Here is a 16,901-nt window from a genome sequence, read left to right as displayed (position 1 = left end):
GCCACATTTACCTCACAACTGTGACTAAGCCATCTTCCTGCTGCCAGGGACTCAGGTCTAGGTTGAACATATCTGTTACTTGGGCCCAAGGAACAGATTCTATGAGAGTTAATATCTTAAGCCTCTAGTTTGAATCCCTGTGCCTCTTCACAGGGTCTCCCAGGGCCCCATGCTGTTTTTTGATAAAGAGAACTGGAATTCCTTCTGCCTTTGTACTGGTGACTGGGATTTGTCCCAAACAGGCATGATTGGGAACTATTCTTCCTGTTGCTGAACCTTTATCAAGCTAGACTTGAGGGACCCTGCAGTCTGCTGGGAATCAGGTGAGGTAACCAAAGGGAATTCATATTTTAAGCCTATGAAAGACAAAACAAATACTGTACCATATTTCTCAGAATCTGCAAAGCCTCTCTGAGCTTCTAGAGATTTATGAACAGTTATTCCATGAACTCTTGGTTCCTGGACTCATTTTGTACTTGGACCATACCTGTATTTATTTTCAAGAATCTCATCATGTGAACTTTGAGGGATGTCTGGTCACACCACAGGTGAAGTCCCCGTCAGACTGGATGGAATCCAGATTCCTCTAACCTAGGCTAATACCATATCAGAAAGGCTCACTTGGACCCCTGGTGGAGGCTGGGGGAGTAGTCTGGGGCCCACTTGACTTCTGGGGCACATTCCTGGGCACCCTCTTGGCTCCAGAGGAGGCATGAAGGCTGGGGGAGAGGCCGTCTCACCTGAGAGCCCCTACCTGTTCCCTAGGTAAGACCACTCCTCCCCAAGTCTTCATGCTTTTCTGGGGAGTAATGAAGAGAAATTTCTAAGACCTGTGTGTGCTCCTCACAGAACCCTCAACCCTCCCTCTCCTCCAAAACTCACAGCCACATTACCATGATCTGCCTTGAGACCATCTGGCCTAATTTCACTAATCTCTGCATCTCCGATTAGGTCAGTCACCAGAACTCAGATCCTCCCCTCACTTCTTCCCTCATCCCCTGCACTACTTACATCCTCTGAAGCTATATTTTTTCCTCTATAGCATGTGTCATCATCTGTACTTTATAGATTTTACTTATTTATTTGTCTGTATTCCCGTCAGAATGTAAGCTCCATGGGGGCAGGAATTCTTGTCTGGTTTGTTGTTGTCTAGGATAGCACTTGGCACATAGTTGGTATTCAATAAATATTTGCTGAGTGAATAAATGATGTGATGGATATCTAGTATTTATTGAGGGTCACTAATTATTAATAATGTTCATTCTCTTGTTTTTTGGATAAATGACCCTCTCATTGATCTCTGAGGATGTATTAGCTTTTCTCATAGTCTCTGATAGTTAAGGGGACCCTCCAGAACCCAAATCGTTGCATTACTTTGGCCATAATCTTTGACAGCCTTCCTCCATGTCAAACATTTGCCAAAGAGACCAATGTGTCCAGTGTAAATATCGATGCTATCCAGCCTCAACCTTCTGGATCCCAACCACCACCCCTACTTGCATATGCTTCTTTCAAAAGACATTTAATCCAGGAGAAAACAGCCAGATTTCTGACTATTATAGCCAAATTTGAGGTCTGGTGGGAAACTGGCATGTGGCAATGGTCTAAGCAATCATCTTTGTAACACCATCAGACTCACTGTGATAACTACCTTCTCACTTTAATTTCTAAATCATTTATTTCTCAGAAGCTAGAAATGCTGGGTTGATGGCCTCTCCTAGAAGGCTATGCACCTGTCTGGCCCTACTAGCCACCCTGTGCTGTGCCATTAAGCTGGAATGTGATCACTTATATCCTGCAACACCAACCCACCAATAAGACCCTGCAAGGGCCTCCCCCTTTAATGACCTATTCCATCTCTGAGCTTGCTTTGCAGCTTGCCTTGCAGGGTGGACAGACAGTACTTAGATCATTTGTAGTGGTCTGGTTTTGAGGCCCCTATATCAATGGCTCTCCAACAAGTTTGTTGGTAGCCTGTCCTAACAAATAAAGCAATATGTCAGCATCTTCAATGCGAACGAGAATGAAGGAAGAATCTGGGAAGTACAAAGCCTCCTATTTCCATTGCTAACTTCCGGCGGCCTTGTAGGAACTTAACTATGTAAATCAATTTAAACACTTGCTCCTCTCAGGGCCAAGATGCCCATGCAAGTCCTCATGAATCTATGAGATGCCAGAGCAACTCCTGGAGGGCCATACTTCTGGGTCACTCTCAGAATGAGCGTGTCATACCGGTGAAATCTAACCTGATTCTACATCAACTATGTTTCAGTCCCCACTTGCACCCTGGGATCCTTTTACCCTGATTGATGCCATAGCAACCACCCAGCAGAACTCAGCATAGCCAGATCTAAAAACTTCACACGATGCTTGGGTGTAAGGCCCATTAAAAGGTCACCATTGCCAGGCAACAGAATCTCTGGACATCCTTACAAATAGAATAACACACCTTATTCTACCATCCCAGAAACTCAAAGGCAGATACATAGAGACCCCCTCCCCCATCACTGTTATATTTCCCTGTGGCTACCGCTATCCGTGACCAGACACACCCACAGCAGGCCTGGCTATATGATCACACCACTAGCACCCCTGATGGTTATTAGTAAGGCTGGATACAGCACCTGTGCTGTGAAAACTCCCTCCCGGGCCAGGACGGGCTTGCAGAGCTAGCATAAATAGAGTTCATGGGACAGATCTGAGATCCAGCTGTGTATCTGCCCTGAACCCCTGTCTTGGGATTTGACTATTAACAAAGCACACCTTAAAGCAGAATGGAGTCAGAGCCAGAGCAGCTCCTTTAAGGAGTGGAGGGAGGGAGGGCTGCTGCACCATCGGATGGCCCAACACAAGTAGGAGGAAGGTGTGTGAGTGGTGTTCCTTGAGCCACTTGGTCACCAGAACTACAATCTTATCCTTGTCTTCTGGCTGCACTTGCGGTTTTCTAAACTTGTCTTCCTTTTTGGATTATGAATTTGGAATTTATTTAAAGGGCTCACATCCTCATAAAATCATTTTTACTGGGCTTCAACACCTTTCCTGTGCATGTCTATTTGTGTACACATAGGTACACACCCACGCACACGCACACACGCACACGCGGCTGAATTACGGTCTGCATCTCTTCTCATGGATTTTCTAATACAGATGCAACTAATTGAATCCTCTGCATGCCACCGCATCTCCTCCAACCCAACCTGTTTTCTTATATGCTCAATCCTTGTGTTGCAGTGGGCATGAACTATATATTTTTAAGAAACAGTCATTTTTATAGCATACTTTGGAGTCTAAAGCTCAGCAAAAACACATTCATACCAGATCTTTCAACAATATGGAATTTCTTATCATCCAAGTTTTATGATCCTCATAAATTCAATTTGTTAGAGTCCACATGTGGAATATCTACAGCAGATGCTAGATCCTATACCGCCCCCTTGTTACCATGCTTTGGGGGCTGCCAATGCACATCTTGGTGCGTGCTCAGAGCTACAGAGTAGAGCTTCTTCCGTATCCCACTCTCCTCTCCAGGTAAGTTTTCTTTCCTAATGATGCCTGTTTTATGTTGACGCGAAAATAGTTCATTAATTAGCTTTCTTTGAGCACACAGAGAATTAAAATGGGGAGATGCTTACACGGGTTTATGACCTACATCTAGAATACACTTCAGTGTTGGCTATTCTATAATTTACAAAGTGATTCTAATATATGCCATGTTCTTTGAGGATAGGATTATTTCTAACTCATTTTCATAGCCTGTTGAGTGGCTCTTACAGTGTCTGGTACACACTAAGTACTTATTAAGTACTTATTGAATAAATGAGTGGACCCAACGGCAGTACAGGAGGAAAATGTCAGAATACCAATGGGTTGAGAGACAGATGAGGGCAGTTTTAGAAATGAAACTTCTAAAACCTTGGGCTCTTCGATGGTCAAAAACATGTATGGAAGCTGATGGGAAACAGCTCCTTGTAACCCCCGGGTCCTCCTTGTCTGTGAGATTCAGTGAGGGACCTTACTCTCTCACTATGAGGAATCAGTACAGGACTGGAGAAAATAACAGAAAGGCAAGTACTGGAAAACAGGATTTTATGTTTCATGTCCATGATTTTTTTTCTTTTTGGTATATTTAAATATCTGAGAAAGTGATTCGTCAGTCATCAGATTTAACAAAATCCACTCTCCTTTCGCTACGTGCTTTAGTGTTACAGGAAACTTTCAATTATCTCGATTAATGGCATGGAAGCAAAGGTACACGTAATAATACCATTTCTATTTGCCTTTGGAAAGTATTAGGTCTGCTTTTCCCCCAGCAGGTTTGCTTTCATAATGATTAGTTCTAGCTTGGGCTAATATTAAAATGAGTTAGCATTTTCTCTGTACAATACCTGGTAGAAGAGAAATGTGTTTATGGTAGAGCAAACTCATGCAGGGCTTAGTATTTGTCACAGTTAATCACCCACATGTATAATCTACTTGCAGCAAGTGGAATTTTGAACAGAGCAAAGGCAAAGAGCAACTTCATGTCCTGGATTTTAATGCCCTGGGGTAGATGCCCCAGGAGAAAGCTACAGCTCACGTTATGAAGAGTGTGAGTAGAAAAAGAACACTGGACTAGGAGTAAAGCAACTGGGGTTCTCATCCTTGATGCCCTATGTAGGCCACATAACCTCTTTGGGTCTCAATTATTTTACCTACAAAATGTAATAATGACATCTGTAAATATCTACCTAACAGGTTAACTGCCAAAAGAGAGTAGTGAGGAAAGGGCTTGTAAAAGTATTAAATGCTAGGAAAATGCAAGGCATTGATAGACAAGCAATGAAATATTGTCACCGTCTTTTCATGACCTGTCCTTTGTCCTAACTCCTCAATGCTTGGGGTCTTGGGCTGTCGCTTCTGAAACTTACCCCAGTTTAAAAAAAAAAAGTCACATTTCTTAAGGATCCTGCTCTTCCAGGAATAGCTACTTTGATAAAGTCCATGGATCCTAATGAATAGATAGATATATCCTTTCTCAGGATTTTAGCAGAGATCTTCCAGCTATAATACTTAACCTAGTGGCTCTCTAAGGGAGGTCCCTGGACCACCAGCAGCAGCAGCAGCAGCCGGGGATGCAGATTCTTGGATCCACCCCAGACCTACTGAATCACAAACTCTGAGAGTGGAGTCCAGCAATCTGTGTTTTAACAAGTGCTCCAGCTGATTCTGGTGTACACTCAAGTTTGAGAACCACTGACTTAGCTCAAAGGAAAAAAAAGGAAAGCTAGGAATTGGGCTCTTGGACATGCTACTGAGAAACCTTTATTTCTCTGAAGGAGGTAGGGGAAGACTTAGGGCACTTTTCAAATCATACTGCACAGTCGTGTGTGTGTGTGTGTGTGTGTGTGTGTGTGTGTGTGTGTGTGTGTGTGTGTGTGTGTGTACAATGATGACCGAGAACATAATTTTCTCAGGGATGTCTTTTTCCCAACCACCTTACCTAAAAATGCATCACCCCTCCCCTAGCACTCCCCACTTCCCTTTCTTGATATACTTTTCTCTGTAGCATTTATCACCTTCTGATATGCTGATATTTACCTACGTATTCGTTTATCGTGTTTCCCCCAGGCCTAATGTTCACTCCATGAGGGCACTCTACTTTTTCACTGCTGTGTCCCCAGCTCTGAGAACTGTGCACGGTCCCTAGTGGGCACTCAATAAATATTTGTTGAATTAGTGAGTGAATGAATGACTACTGAACTTGGGAGATGAGAAAATACCAGGTCAGACCAAAACACTGAAACACCTGCAAGCACTCTTCTTACAGCACGGGAGCCTTGCCTCTCTGTTCTTGCTTTGGGCTCTGAAATAAGTCTGCAAACAAGGCTTGGGTAACTGCCATCCTCAAGGGTTCAGTTCACCATGCTGTTTGATTATCATTGCAAAGTGTGCTGTCTGGCTTTTCCTAGGCTGGGGATAGTGTGCTGGTTGATCAACACGTTCATAGGGCCGGCTGTGGTTAGGGGGCAGTTTCTGGGTATGCAAGAGACTGGAGGGTGACCTAGTAGGGAAAAGGGAGCCTAAGAATAGAAATCTACTGAGTTCTAGGCCTCGTGCTGCCCCTAACTTGCTATATGGTCTTAAGCAAACTGCTTAGCATTTCTGGGTCTCAGTTTCATCTGTGGATCTCAAGGATCTCCAAGGTCCCTTCCAGTTATAATTGTATAACCATGCAAGTGTTCCTTGATTAATGCCTGTCTCCTCCACTGGTAAGCTCTGTGAGAAGAGGGGCTGAGTCTGTATTTGCCCACCTAGTTCATAATGCCCAGCACTTAGGGACACTCAAATATTTTCCGAGTGAGCAAATCCCTGTGAGAACTGAATGGGGATCTCAGCCTCATCAGACTGTGCTCTACAAAGATAAGTCCCAGGTATGAGGATGTGGGTTGCAAAACCCTGACCTGGAAGGGATCTCCAGTCACAGGAAGAGCAGGATGCTGGCTCTGCCACACGCCACCACCGCCAGGGCACACAGAGGTTGCAAAATTCATCAAAGACCATGACAAGCTACAAGGGAGAGCCCAGGCTGGGCGCTGGCCATCAGCCCTGTGGTCCGAAGAAGCATGGGTTTGGGGATCAGAGCCCTGAATTTGAATCACAGATCTGCTATTATCTAGCTTTATGACTCTGTACAAGTTATTTGCTTCTCTCAGCTTCAGCCTCTTCATCTGGAAAATGAAGACAGTACTGCCTGCCTCTCAGGATGGCTCTGAAAACTAGAGGAGTTGATGTCTATCAAGTGCCTTCCCAGCACGTGAGAAGGGTGCTCAGTATACGGAAGGCTCCTTGTCTGGTCCTGCCTTCTCTGCCCCTTACAAGGTTTCTAACAAAGCCTCCTATCCCAAAGAACTGGCCCAAGTTGGTTACTGGCTCATGAGAGTGCCCTGGCCAGTCTGGCTGAAGGGGGATAAAGATTGGAATCAAAAGTGCTTCTCAAAATATCTACCTTTGGAAATACATATTTTTATTTGCTTCTAGTTTGCTGAGATTTTGAAATTTGTTGCTTGCTCTAACTTGATATCAAAAGGTGCAACTTTGTAAATAAAGTTTAACAACCGGTAATCACTTGAACATGCTGACGTCTTATCACTGAACAGAACGAACTAGAACTTGACCTCTCTTTTTGGCTGCCTTTGTCTCTCCTTCTGCCTTGCCCTTTCTCTGGCCGAGGGAATTATCCTCCTGTTCCTGCCCTGCCCCCTCCACTTTCCCCCATCACACTCATCTACTTCATATGGCCGTCTTTATTCTGGAAAACAAATTCTGCTGCTAGGCAACCAGAAGACAAAATCGCTGTGGTTGACGTGATTCTCATTAGTGACTGCAATTGCAGTGGTGCCGCAACTAGGCCAGACGTACACTCATTGCATCTGTCCCCAACAAACAGATCTTTCCAGAAAGTGGGATGGGGTGAATTCTTGGTATAAAATTAAGGGCCTCAGCACTCAACAGAAAGTATTTATAAATCACTGTATATCAACAGCCTGCTTTAGAATCATTTTATTAGAACACATTCAAGAAAGTGACATATGGAAAAAAGACAGCAGCAATTCTTAGTCATGCAAATGCCCGTGTTAAGGTTCTCCATTAGATTTAAATTCAAGTACAAAGTCAGTCCTTTCCTGAGCCAGGTGCAATTCCAGAGAATGACACTTTGAATTGAGAGCACGTTTCCTTTGCAAAGTTCAGAACACTGAACAAGTCCCATCCTCACAATAAGATTGTGAGATACATGGAAGTGTAAACTTTCAGGATTTTAAGGAACCCTTTACCCAAGCCCTCCCCCATAACCCAGTTGAGGGAAGTAAGTGCAACTTTGGGACCTCTTAGAAATAAGGTTTAGTCTATTGAAAATAAAGCAGTGGGCCTTAAAAAAATTAGAAAATGAATATATATATATACATATATATACGTAATGGAGTCATCTTTGCCTCTTGCCTTGGTGTGGGGTTTCCATGAAACTGTGTTGGGGGTAGGGGCTCTCTCTTGAGTGTTTTGAAAGTTGGAGGACTTTTTTTTAATTTTTTAACTTTTTATTATGAAAAACTGCAAACATATACAAAAGGGAGAGAATGATATAATAAATACCCACGTACCCATCATCTAGTCTCAACAATTATCAACACGTGGCCAGTCTGGTTCACTTATTTCTTCTCCCACTTCCCACCCATCCCCTAACAGGACAATTTGGTAGCCAAGGAAGGCTGGGAGGGTGATCTTTGAACCAGACACCTCAGGAGTGAGTGAGGTGAGGGAAGAGCTAGAAAATCGTGACAGAACCTGGGTAGGCTGAAGCAGACAGAATACTTGTTGGGAGAAGTGGTTCCTGCCAGTGTCTGGGAAAGGCTGGAGTTCCCTCATCTTCCATAAACCATAACCGTAAACTGTCCCTCCTTCCTCCTCCCTCCTTCTCATGATATGGGGGAGGCAGGCTGGATTAGAATGACGGGTTTTTCCAGATTGGGGCCACTGACAATAGAAACATTCAACCTGGAGAAGAACTCCAGGGACAAATACGTCCCTCTGATGAACCTGCCCACTCACATGGCAGACCTCTAGGGCAGCGAGGGCCCGGGGGTGCCTGGTGTTCAGATTGGGAGCTGGGGTGGGCGGTGTGTCGGGCCATGGGGCCTCTCACAGGTCCCTACTGTCCCACCATTTTAGACTTTGGAGAGAAGCTCGGCAACCTCGAATTGCACCCAGTAGAGAAAGAAGCAAGGGGCCCCGAGGGGTGAGCCCATGGCCCAGGGGGGCAGATTTTGCCTGGAACATGTGGCCCTCTGAGCAAAGGCTGCACCCCACCCCAGCCCTGCCAGAGCAGTCTCAAGAGAGGTGGGTGATGGGAGTCCAGGTGGGAGGTCCCAACGGCGGCACGGCTAACCCGGTGAGCTGCGTGCTAAACGTAAGTGGAGAAAGGATCTCCAGGTCCCAGGTACCACCGAGGAGCAAGGTTGCCATCCTGTTAAGAAAAGGGCCGGGGCTCTGTGATTTGCATATAACTTTGCAAAAATTTCCATGAGATTCCTGTAGCCTTTTATAGAAAACAGAGTGAAACCGTCAGTGCGACCTAATGTATTTCTAGCAACCCAACACACACAGTGCAACCTGGCAAACACACAGTCATAATTTTAGAGGAACTGGAGGAAGCAGAGTGCTGTGTAGGACAGTGCTCGGTCTGAAGGTTCAGAAGAAGCCAACCGGGTCCAGGATCCAGAGGGGGATCACTCACTGGACACTTTTAACTGTGAAACACTGTCAACGTTCAAATCTGTATACTGTTCCTCGCTTTAGTTCCCTGTAGAGCACTCTGGCTGTGGCTTTCCAATTTCCCAGACAGATAAGGAGGAGGAAAGCCAGGAATAATATAACTAGGGATGCATTAAATATGAGGTCCAGTGCACCAAGGAGGGAAGGGGGGCCGGGATGAATTGGGAGATTGGGACTGACATATATACACTAACGTGCATAAAATAGATAACTAAGGAGAACCTGCTGTTTAGCACAGGGAACTCCACTTTGCTGTACAGTAGAAACTAACACAACATTGTAAAACAACTATACCCCAATTTAAAGGAACATATGAGGTCCAGTGGCAGTGATCATTAGTGTTTATTTCATACCCTTTTTGTTTTGTTTTGTTTTCTTGTTTCAACTCTTTTAGGGTCCCTGTGCCCTACCAAGTCTTACCATGACCTTCAGTTGGGGGAAAGAAACTGAGAAAAGTTTACCCATTTACGCAGCAGATTTTTAGTAGCAACTGACTTAACATTCCTGGTTTCAAGTGTTTCCAGGGTTCATAAAGTGGTAGTCTGGACTTTTTCTAAGGCACGTGGTTGGTTAGTGCAGGCTGCAAGGCCAGCTGAGGGAATGGATCACTGAGTGAGGGAGCCATGCCAGAGACCCCATATCCCAGTGTTGGTTCCACCATCTCTACTGGGCCATTGGAGGCAATGGAATCATCGTTTCTTTAAGAACAATGGTCCCTCAAAGAGAACCAACCTCTAGTGCTTCTTGGAAAAGTGACATATTTTAAACAGCTATGGCTCTTAGCCAAGAGAAAAATTCAAGATGAATTGAAGAGTATGACCTTCCATTTGACTGTGGCTCAGTTCATGGTATCAAAGGCTGCCTTATAAAAACGAGAAAAACCGTATGAGACTCTCTTAGTAAGACCTCCAGCCAGGCAAAAACTGTTCATTAAGGGAGAGAAAACACTTCAGCATCAAGTTCAAATGGCAGTTACCCTGAGCTGTGGGGAAGGTAGCAGGTGCTAAGGATTCAGGAGGGAGATGAGATTCTGAAGAAAGCCAGGGGCAGTATGCATGCATTTGTGAAAGGGCAAAGTACTGGGCTCACCTTTTCCAGGGCAAAAGGGACTCAAAAATTTTAAATCGTATTTTCCTTTGCATAATGTTACATTTATGGACTGGGGGGGAGGTAGCATCAGCTGTCCTGATTAGCTAGTCTCCCACATCATAATTCACTGTCAGTACCAGTTTATAGATATGCTATTTCATCTGTAGAACTTATTTTAGTGGCAGAATTTAAGTCTTACAAGCGCTGAATTTCACATTTTGCTCTTTATGCAATGGTTAAAATTCTGAAGGGAGAGAGCAGTTTTAAAAAATATTTTTAGTGTCATCATTATCAATAGCTAATTTATTTGTGTCATTTTTATTATCACTATTACTAATGGTTAATATTTATTGCGTGTTTACCATGTGCCAGGTGAAGTGCTGAGTGTTTGGCACGCATCATTTCACATAACTTGCACCACAACCTTATGGGGTGGGTAGTACCATTACCCCCATTTTGCAGATTGAAGCACTGAGGTCCTGCCCAGGATCATACAGCTGACAGTGGAGGGGCTGAGATCTGAACTGAGGTTGGTTTGACTCCAAAGCTGTCCTAACCACTGTGCTAGGTTGCCTTTTGTAAAGGAGCATCCGTCTGTTAAATGATATTTGTACGTGTGTAATCTCTGTGGATTCCAAAGGTCTTAGAAAGCATCCTTCACATTTGGAGGATCCATGTTATCCTTGGGGACCTAACTAGAAGTGGTTTGGGTCACCTCATCATGTGTGTTCATTAGATTCTGCACAAAAACTTTTATCCCCTTTTAAACCTCAAGCTGTGATGGTCCCTGTGTACCTGCAAATCTCTCTGATGATGGTTTGATATGTGAGACATATAAGAAATGAAGGCATGTAAGCAAACTGAACACTTGTTCTCCAAAACTCTGAGAAAATACATACACATTTACATAGGAAGCCATTGTTTTATATGGCCCAGGTGATACCTTAAAAGAGTAGTTAACACCAATGCATAGCTCTTTAAAAATGACAGCCATTCATGATCTCACTGAGATGGTTTTCTAAAAATTTGGCCTAGGGCAAAGACTAGTGGGAAAAGTTTAAGTGGAAGTGTGGTTAAAAGAAAAAGAAGGCCATTAAATTTCTTTGAAATGCTAATGATCTCTATTATTTAGAAAATAACTCTCTGCTTGGAATTCACAGATATCCCACATCCAATCACCCTCTACCTTTGGCATTCTGATTCAACAGGCCAGTGAGGAGCCTGGGATGCCTGTTTTGAAATGATTCCTCGGTAATTCTAAGGGTCACCTTGTTTAAGATCCTTAAGGCAGAGGCCTTTTCTATGTACCAGCCACTCCATGGTTGGAAAACCTGAGTTTTGCAGCATTTCAACTGCATTTTCACATCTGCCAGCATACATTGTCCAGAAGCACTTGGGCATTTTCCATGAGGAGCAAGAATCAGTGAGACCCATTTTAATAGGACAGCAGCTTTTATTAACCAGACCTCCCTAGAATTCTTTTTTTTTTGGGGGGGGGCACCTATATTGAGATTTCTCCCAGCTCCCTCAATTTAGGTGCAGACCCTTTCATAGGAACAGATTACTTATTTATTTAATATACTGTAGGTCTCATTCTAATATTAGACACTCATAAAATGAGTTTTCTCAGTTATGATGAGATGTTCTACAGTCCCTGGGTGCACAAGAGACATTACTGGACATCCCACGGTCTAAAAATTGCCATAAACGGGGAACATATTTGTTATATTATAGATTTCCATCCTTTCTTGTTCCACAAAGAATCTGAGGTGGCTATTTTGCAATATATTTCTAAATGCATCTTCAGTTGACTACATATTCTAGATGCTTCTGTCTGATGGATTTGGAAGCCACTGAGGCAGGTGTGTGCTTGAATCACTAGTCCCGTGGCCAAGACATAATAAACAGCCTCCTCTAAATTCCCGACTCGTGCCATGCTCCACTAGACACAGCAGCCACTGAGCAGTTAGCACATGTAATACACAGAACATGGTATGTTCTTGGTTTTTTTATTCTTTTCTTCCCCCTTGTTCTTGGTTTTTTAATTCAGGTGCATTTCATTCAGTTGGTCAGGAGGGAGAAACAGTAAGACTTACAGCATTTGGGCCAAAATGTTGCTTTGTGTGTTTCTGCCTGAATCACCCAACTGTTTTCGTTCATGAACTTGGCCAGCAGAAGGCAGCGTACACAGTGGACGTGAGAAAGACCTGGGTTCAAATCTCAGCTCTGCCACTTTCTGGATGTGTGACCTTGGGCAACTATTTAACTTCTACATTCTTCCTCATCTGCAAAATGAGGATAACGATACTTACCTTGAAGAATTGTGAGGATGGAGTGAGAGATTATACATAAAACGCCAGGCTCATAGTAGGAGTTCAGGAAGAGAGACAATTGCTACTGTCAGTCGTGTATGCTCTGGATGCTTCCTTACAGCAGCAGACTTCGTGCTTTTCTCCACCTGCCAGATTTCAGCAGGGGCTTCTAAGGGAAAGGACTGTATGTTTTTCAGTAGGTGGGTGGGGTCCTTGGTGGGGACTTCACTGCTTTGTTTGTACTCCTCCATTACACACAGGGAACTGCAAATCCCATATTAACTGGTTTAAAAGAGCCTTTCTCCACCTCAGATTTCAAACCTAGGGCCCAGACTGGAAATGTTCCTTCATCAGAATGAAAAACTGAGATACAGACAAGCACAAATGTTGAATTGTGCAAAGAGAAAAGACATAAACATCATGGAGTATGTTTTCAGTTTAGCTCTTTTTCAAAACTGATTTTTGTGACTTTCTTTGTTCTTTCCTGTTTCCTACTCTATTTTTGGCTTTTAGACATGCGTGTGTACTGCTCATCCGGAGCCCAGGGCTCCTCCTTGGGAATTCGGTAAGGAGGTGACTGGTAAGGAACAGTTGGCTGAGCAGCTTGGTGAAGAGCAGGGAGGCCTTGGAGGTGGTGCAGAGCCAGGCTCTGCTATGTCCCCTCCTGGCTCCGAGGCCAGGGTGGTCCCCACTTCCAGAACACCATCCCAGAGGAAAGAAATGAGCCACAGCAAGGAAGAGTCACCCTCCCTGTTTTTATCTTTCCATTTCTCCTTCCGCTCTTGGAGAGAACCATGAGACTAGGCGGGGTGGGAGAAACATCCTTGACAATGTTTGTTTCATGCAATTTTTTTGTTCTAAGTTCAGAAAGGTTAGAAACTGTCTTTTTACCAAGAATTCTAATCATAAATTTCCCTGTGTCCTTAGACAGTGGGAGATGAGGGAGGGGAGGGGGTGGGGGAGCTGTGTGTTGACCTAATGATGAACCTGCTGTTAGGAACCCTGCCGCCCGTGCAGGGGTGACCCATCCCTCCTCCCCCAGGTCCCAGTGTCCCCACGCTGATCACTCAGGAAACCCCTCCATCTGGAGTCACAGGGGACTTAAACCAAACTGGAAACGTGTCTGCCTTTTCTCTCTCCCACTGCATGTATCTCTTCATAAAACCTCTTCATGAACTTGAAAGTATATTTCGAGCTTTTCCTCACCTTTTCCATACTTTTCAAAACAGCTGAGTTCGGGGGGAAACCCTGATGAACTCCCTATCTACCTCTCCCACCCCCACCCCCAAATTTTCCTTCTCTTTCCTTCCACTGTCCAAGGCTCCTGACCTTCACAACCAAACAAAGTTGCCAGTTCCTCAGCTCACAACCTTCAGTAACCTTGGCCCATCCTGCAAGTCAGCCCAAATTCACCGTCTGGTCACTTTCTCTCATCTGGAGATGCTAAGGTGAAGTCCATCCCTCTGTTCCCTACTAGGCCCCTGCTTGTCTCTTTGTCCTTGGTTGACACAGAGGGTTGATCTCTGCAATCATCTAATAATTGTGTCCTATCCTTAAAAATATCATCTATTAGGTTTTTGTTGTTGTTGTTGCTACTAATAAAAGTAATTTGACTTATCATAGAGAATTTGGAAAAAGCCACCATCTAGAAAGCCACTGTTTACTTGTTGGTGTATTTCCTTCATCTATACATACATGCATATATATATGTATATACGAATAATGTATATATGCATACAGGAGCACAAATACACACACATGCATACACATCCACATTCCTTTTAATGTTTAACAGAAAAATTAGTCTTTCATATTTAGAGGGAAAAGGAAGACCCCAAGCAGGTGGGAAAGAAAACCCCAGGCTGCAGCTCAGGTAGGCTCTTCACCTGTGCCAGCTGCGGCCATGAGCCTTTGGAGCACCTGGCTTATTGGTTTGTAATGTCACGGGCCTGATGGCTGAGGAAAATATCCAAGCTATCCCTGCCTCCCAGAGCACATAGATGAATCCTTCTTAGAGAGCAATATGGGAAACACATTCAGAGACGCACAAAAGTTCATAAATATACACAAACAGAAGCTATACACATAAAACATATTCAAACAAGTCTTTTCTGAGCCCTCTCTGTGAATGCCCAGCCCTATCTCAGTGCATTGCCGATAACACAAGGTATCACACGTGAGCGTTTGTCTTTGTGGGTCTCGGGACTCGGCTGCTGAGACAAAAACTAACCCCTGGGAAACAACAGCAGACTGGAAGGAGATGGTTTCTCACAAAGTGCTGATGAAAGGGACTCCAGAGATCATTCTAATATTCTAATAATGAAGAAAATGTGTTCCAGCAACATTCTTCCTAAGGTCAGAAACGTATCTATCAGGACAGAGAGATAATTCTGGAGACACAGTGATGCAGTATATCTTAGACATATACTAACACAGGCAATTATGATTTGAAAGATCTATATTTTGGTGAAGATAATCACACATATCTACCGGAAAACATGTTAGAGGAGAGGTCCCCAGGGGAGGTGCAAGACCAGGAGGAAGTGGCCTGTTTATCAGGACGCTCTAGGTCCTAGAGAATGTTGCTGTGGTTTGGGAGACATGTTTCTCCTCTTGAAGCTCCCAGAGATAGACTTTATATATTATATAAAAATCTGAAGCCAGGCTAAGGAATGTGCAATCACTGTGATGATCCAGTGGAATGTTATTTCAGGAGGAGGATAGAGAATGAAGGAGAGCTGAGATGGCTTCGAGACCAAGCTGTGGATGTGGATGTAGGCCAGGAGCAGACCCGGGAGATGGCATATGACTTTAGTTTCAGTTCTGTTGAGTAGACTGCAGTGAGTCACCCAAGAGCAGTTATATCATAGACAGCTAGAAATACAGTAGTGGGTCCCAGAGTGGAAAGTGAGGGCTAGAAACAGACATCTTTCAACTCACTGTTAAGAGTGCAACTTCATGCAAAGTAATACGGAAAACACAAAGTAAAACACATATGCTTTGGAGGTTAAAGAATGATATTCGATTTTGGCAGGGAGTAGGGAGCAATATTGCTGGCTCAGAGGTGGTGGCAGGAGATTAATGTGGAGTAGTGAGCTTTTCCATGAAGGAGGCATGAGTCAGGCTGGCGGTGAGGGGTGGGTAGGATGTGATTAGGTAAAGTCGGTGGGCATTATAGGAAATGGAAGCAGTAGGAGCAGATCACAACATGAGTGGGGGCACTCGACTGCCGTTGTTTACTTTGTACCAGATGCTGTAGTAGACAGTAAAGATAGAAGCAACATTAAGATCAAGACGTGATCGTCAAAAAACTCACAATGTAACAGGGGAGAAAGCCATACAGGCAACCAATTGTTTGGGAAGTGCAACTAGGCTGCAACATATAAACTGCCGATATTCAGTCAACCATGTTGGATCCATGAAAATGGCAGTTTCATACGATTCCATCTAATATAAGTGCATTATATAGTGTCTATAAAAGGTAAGGGTCTCTAAAGGATCATGCATAGGAAGGAAAACTATATAAATGACTTTGGAGGTGGGCCTGTACTTTATTCTAAATAAATGTGCTACTGAAGTCTTTTAACAGGTAAGTGAGATATTGAAAGAGATGTTTTAGGAAGATGAATTAGGTGTCAGTAGAAAAGATAAAATGCAGGGGCAAAATCCCAGAAAGCAGTAGGGGACATTTAGGAGGCTACTTAAAGAATTTAAGCAAAGGGTGACCAAGGCCTGACCAGGGTGATGTGACAGACATTTTGAGGGAATCATCCTCAGGACTTGGCAACAGACTGGGTGGCTATCAGGGGATATGCCCCAAAATGGATCCACAGATACAAACCTGGGTATCTGGAAAATCCTGCTTCTACCTCAAACAGGGAAGTCAAACCAAGTTGCTGATTTGAAAGAAAAATAAAATTGTCTGACGCTGAGACTGAGGGAAGCCGACATCAAACTGGAAAGACCTACAATGACAGTGTTCATTACGTCACCATTTGGTCTTATATTTGCTCGTTGGTTTCCTGGTTCTCCAGTAGAACCGAGTGTTCGTAAGGTTGGGGACTGGCCTGTTTGGTGTCACTGCTGCATCTCCAGCTTGCAACAGTGCCTGACACATAGTAGGCGCACAAAAAATGTGCTGCGTGAACAAACAATGAATATGGAACTGCCATTAGGAGTAACGTCTCTTCAGAG

At 44.0% G+C, this 16,901-nt stretch overlaps 1 protein-coding gene across 3 annotated transcripts in view; it reads right to left on the bottom strand.

Moving 5' to 3' along the window:
* KALRN (kalirin RhoGEF kinase) overlaps positions 1-16,901 on the bottom strand; it is a 573,088-nt gene that overhangs the window by 174,277 nt on the left and 381,910 nt on the right. Inside the window, exon 34 of one of the 3 annotated variants that reach the window (XM_024756494.1) lies at positions 8,936-8,998. The exons of the other annotated variants lie outside the window; for them this stretch is intronic. Within the exon in view, the coding sequence (XP_024612262.1) occupies positions 8,936-8,998 (63 nt within the window). Of the gene's footprint in view, positions 1-8,935; positions 8,999-16,901 lie in introns of those variants that run through there. 3 annotated transcript variants of the gene reach the window in all.

Source organism: Neophocaena asiaeorientalis, unplaced genomic scaffold (assembly GCF_003031525.2).
Source record: "Neophocaena asiaeorientalis asiaeorientalis breed wild unplaced genomic scaffold, Neophocaena_asiaeorientalis_V1.1 scaffold22, whole genome shotgun sequence".
Lineage (NCBI taxonomy): Eukaryota > Metazoa > Chordata > Mammalia > Artiodactyla > Phocoenidae > Neophocaena > Neophocaena asiaeorientalis.
Note: the sequence above shows the minus strand (reverse complement) of the source record. Positions and strands in the feature narration are given on the sequence as shown.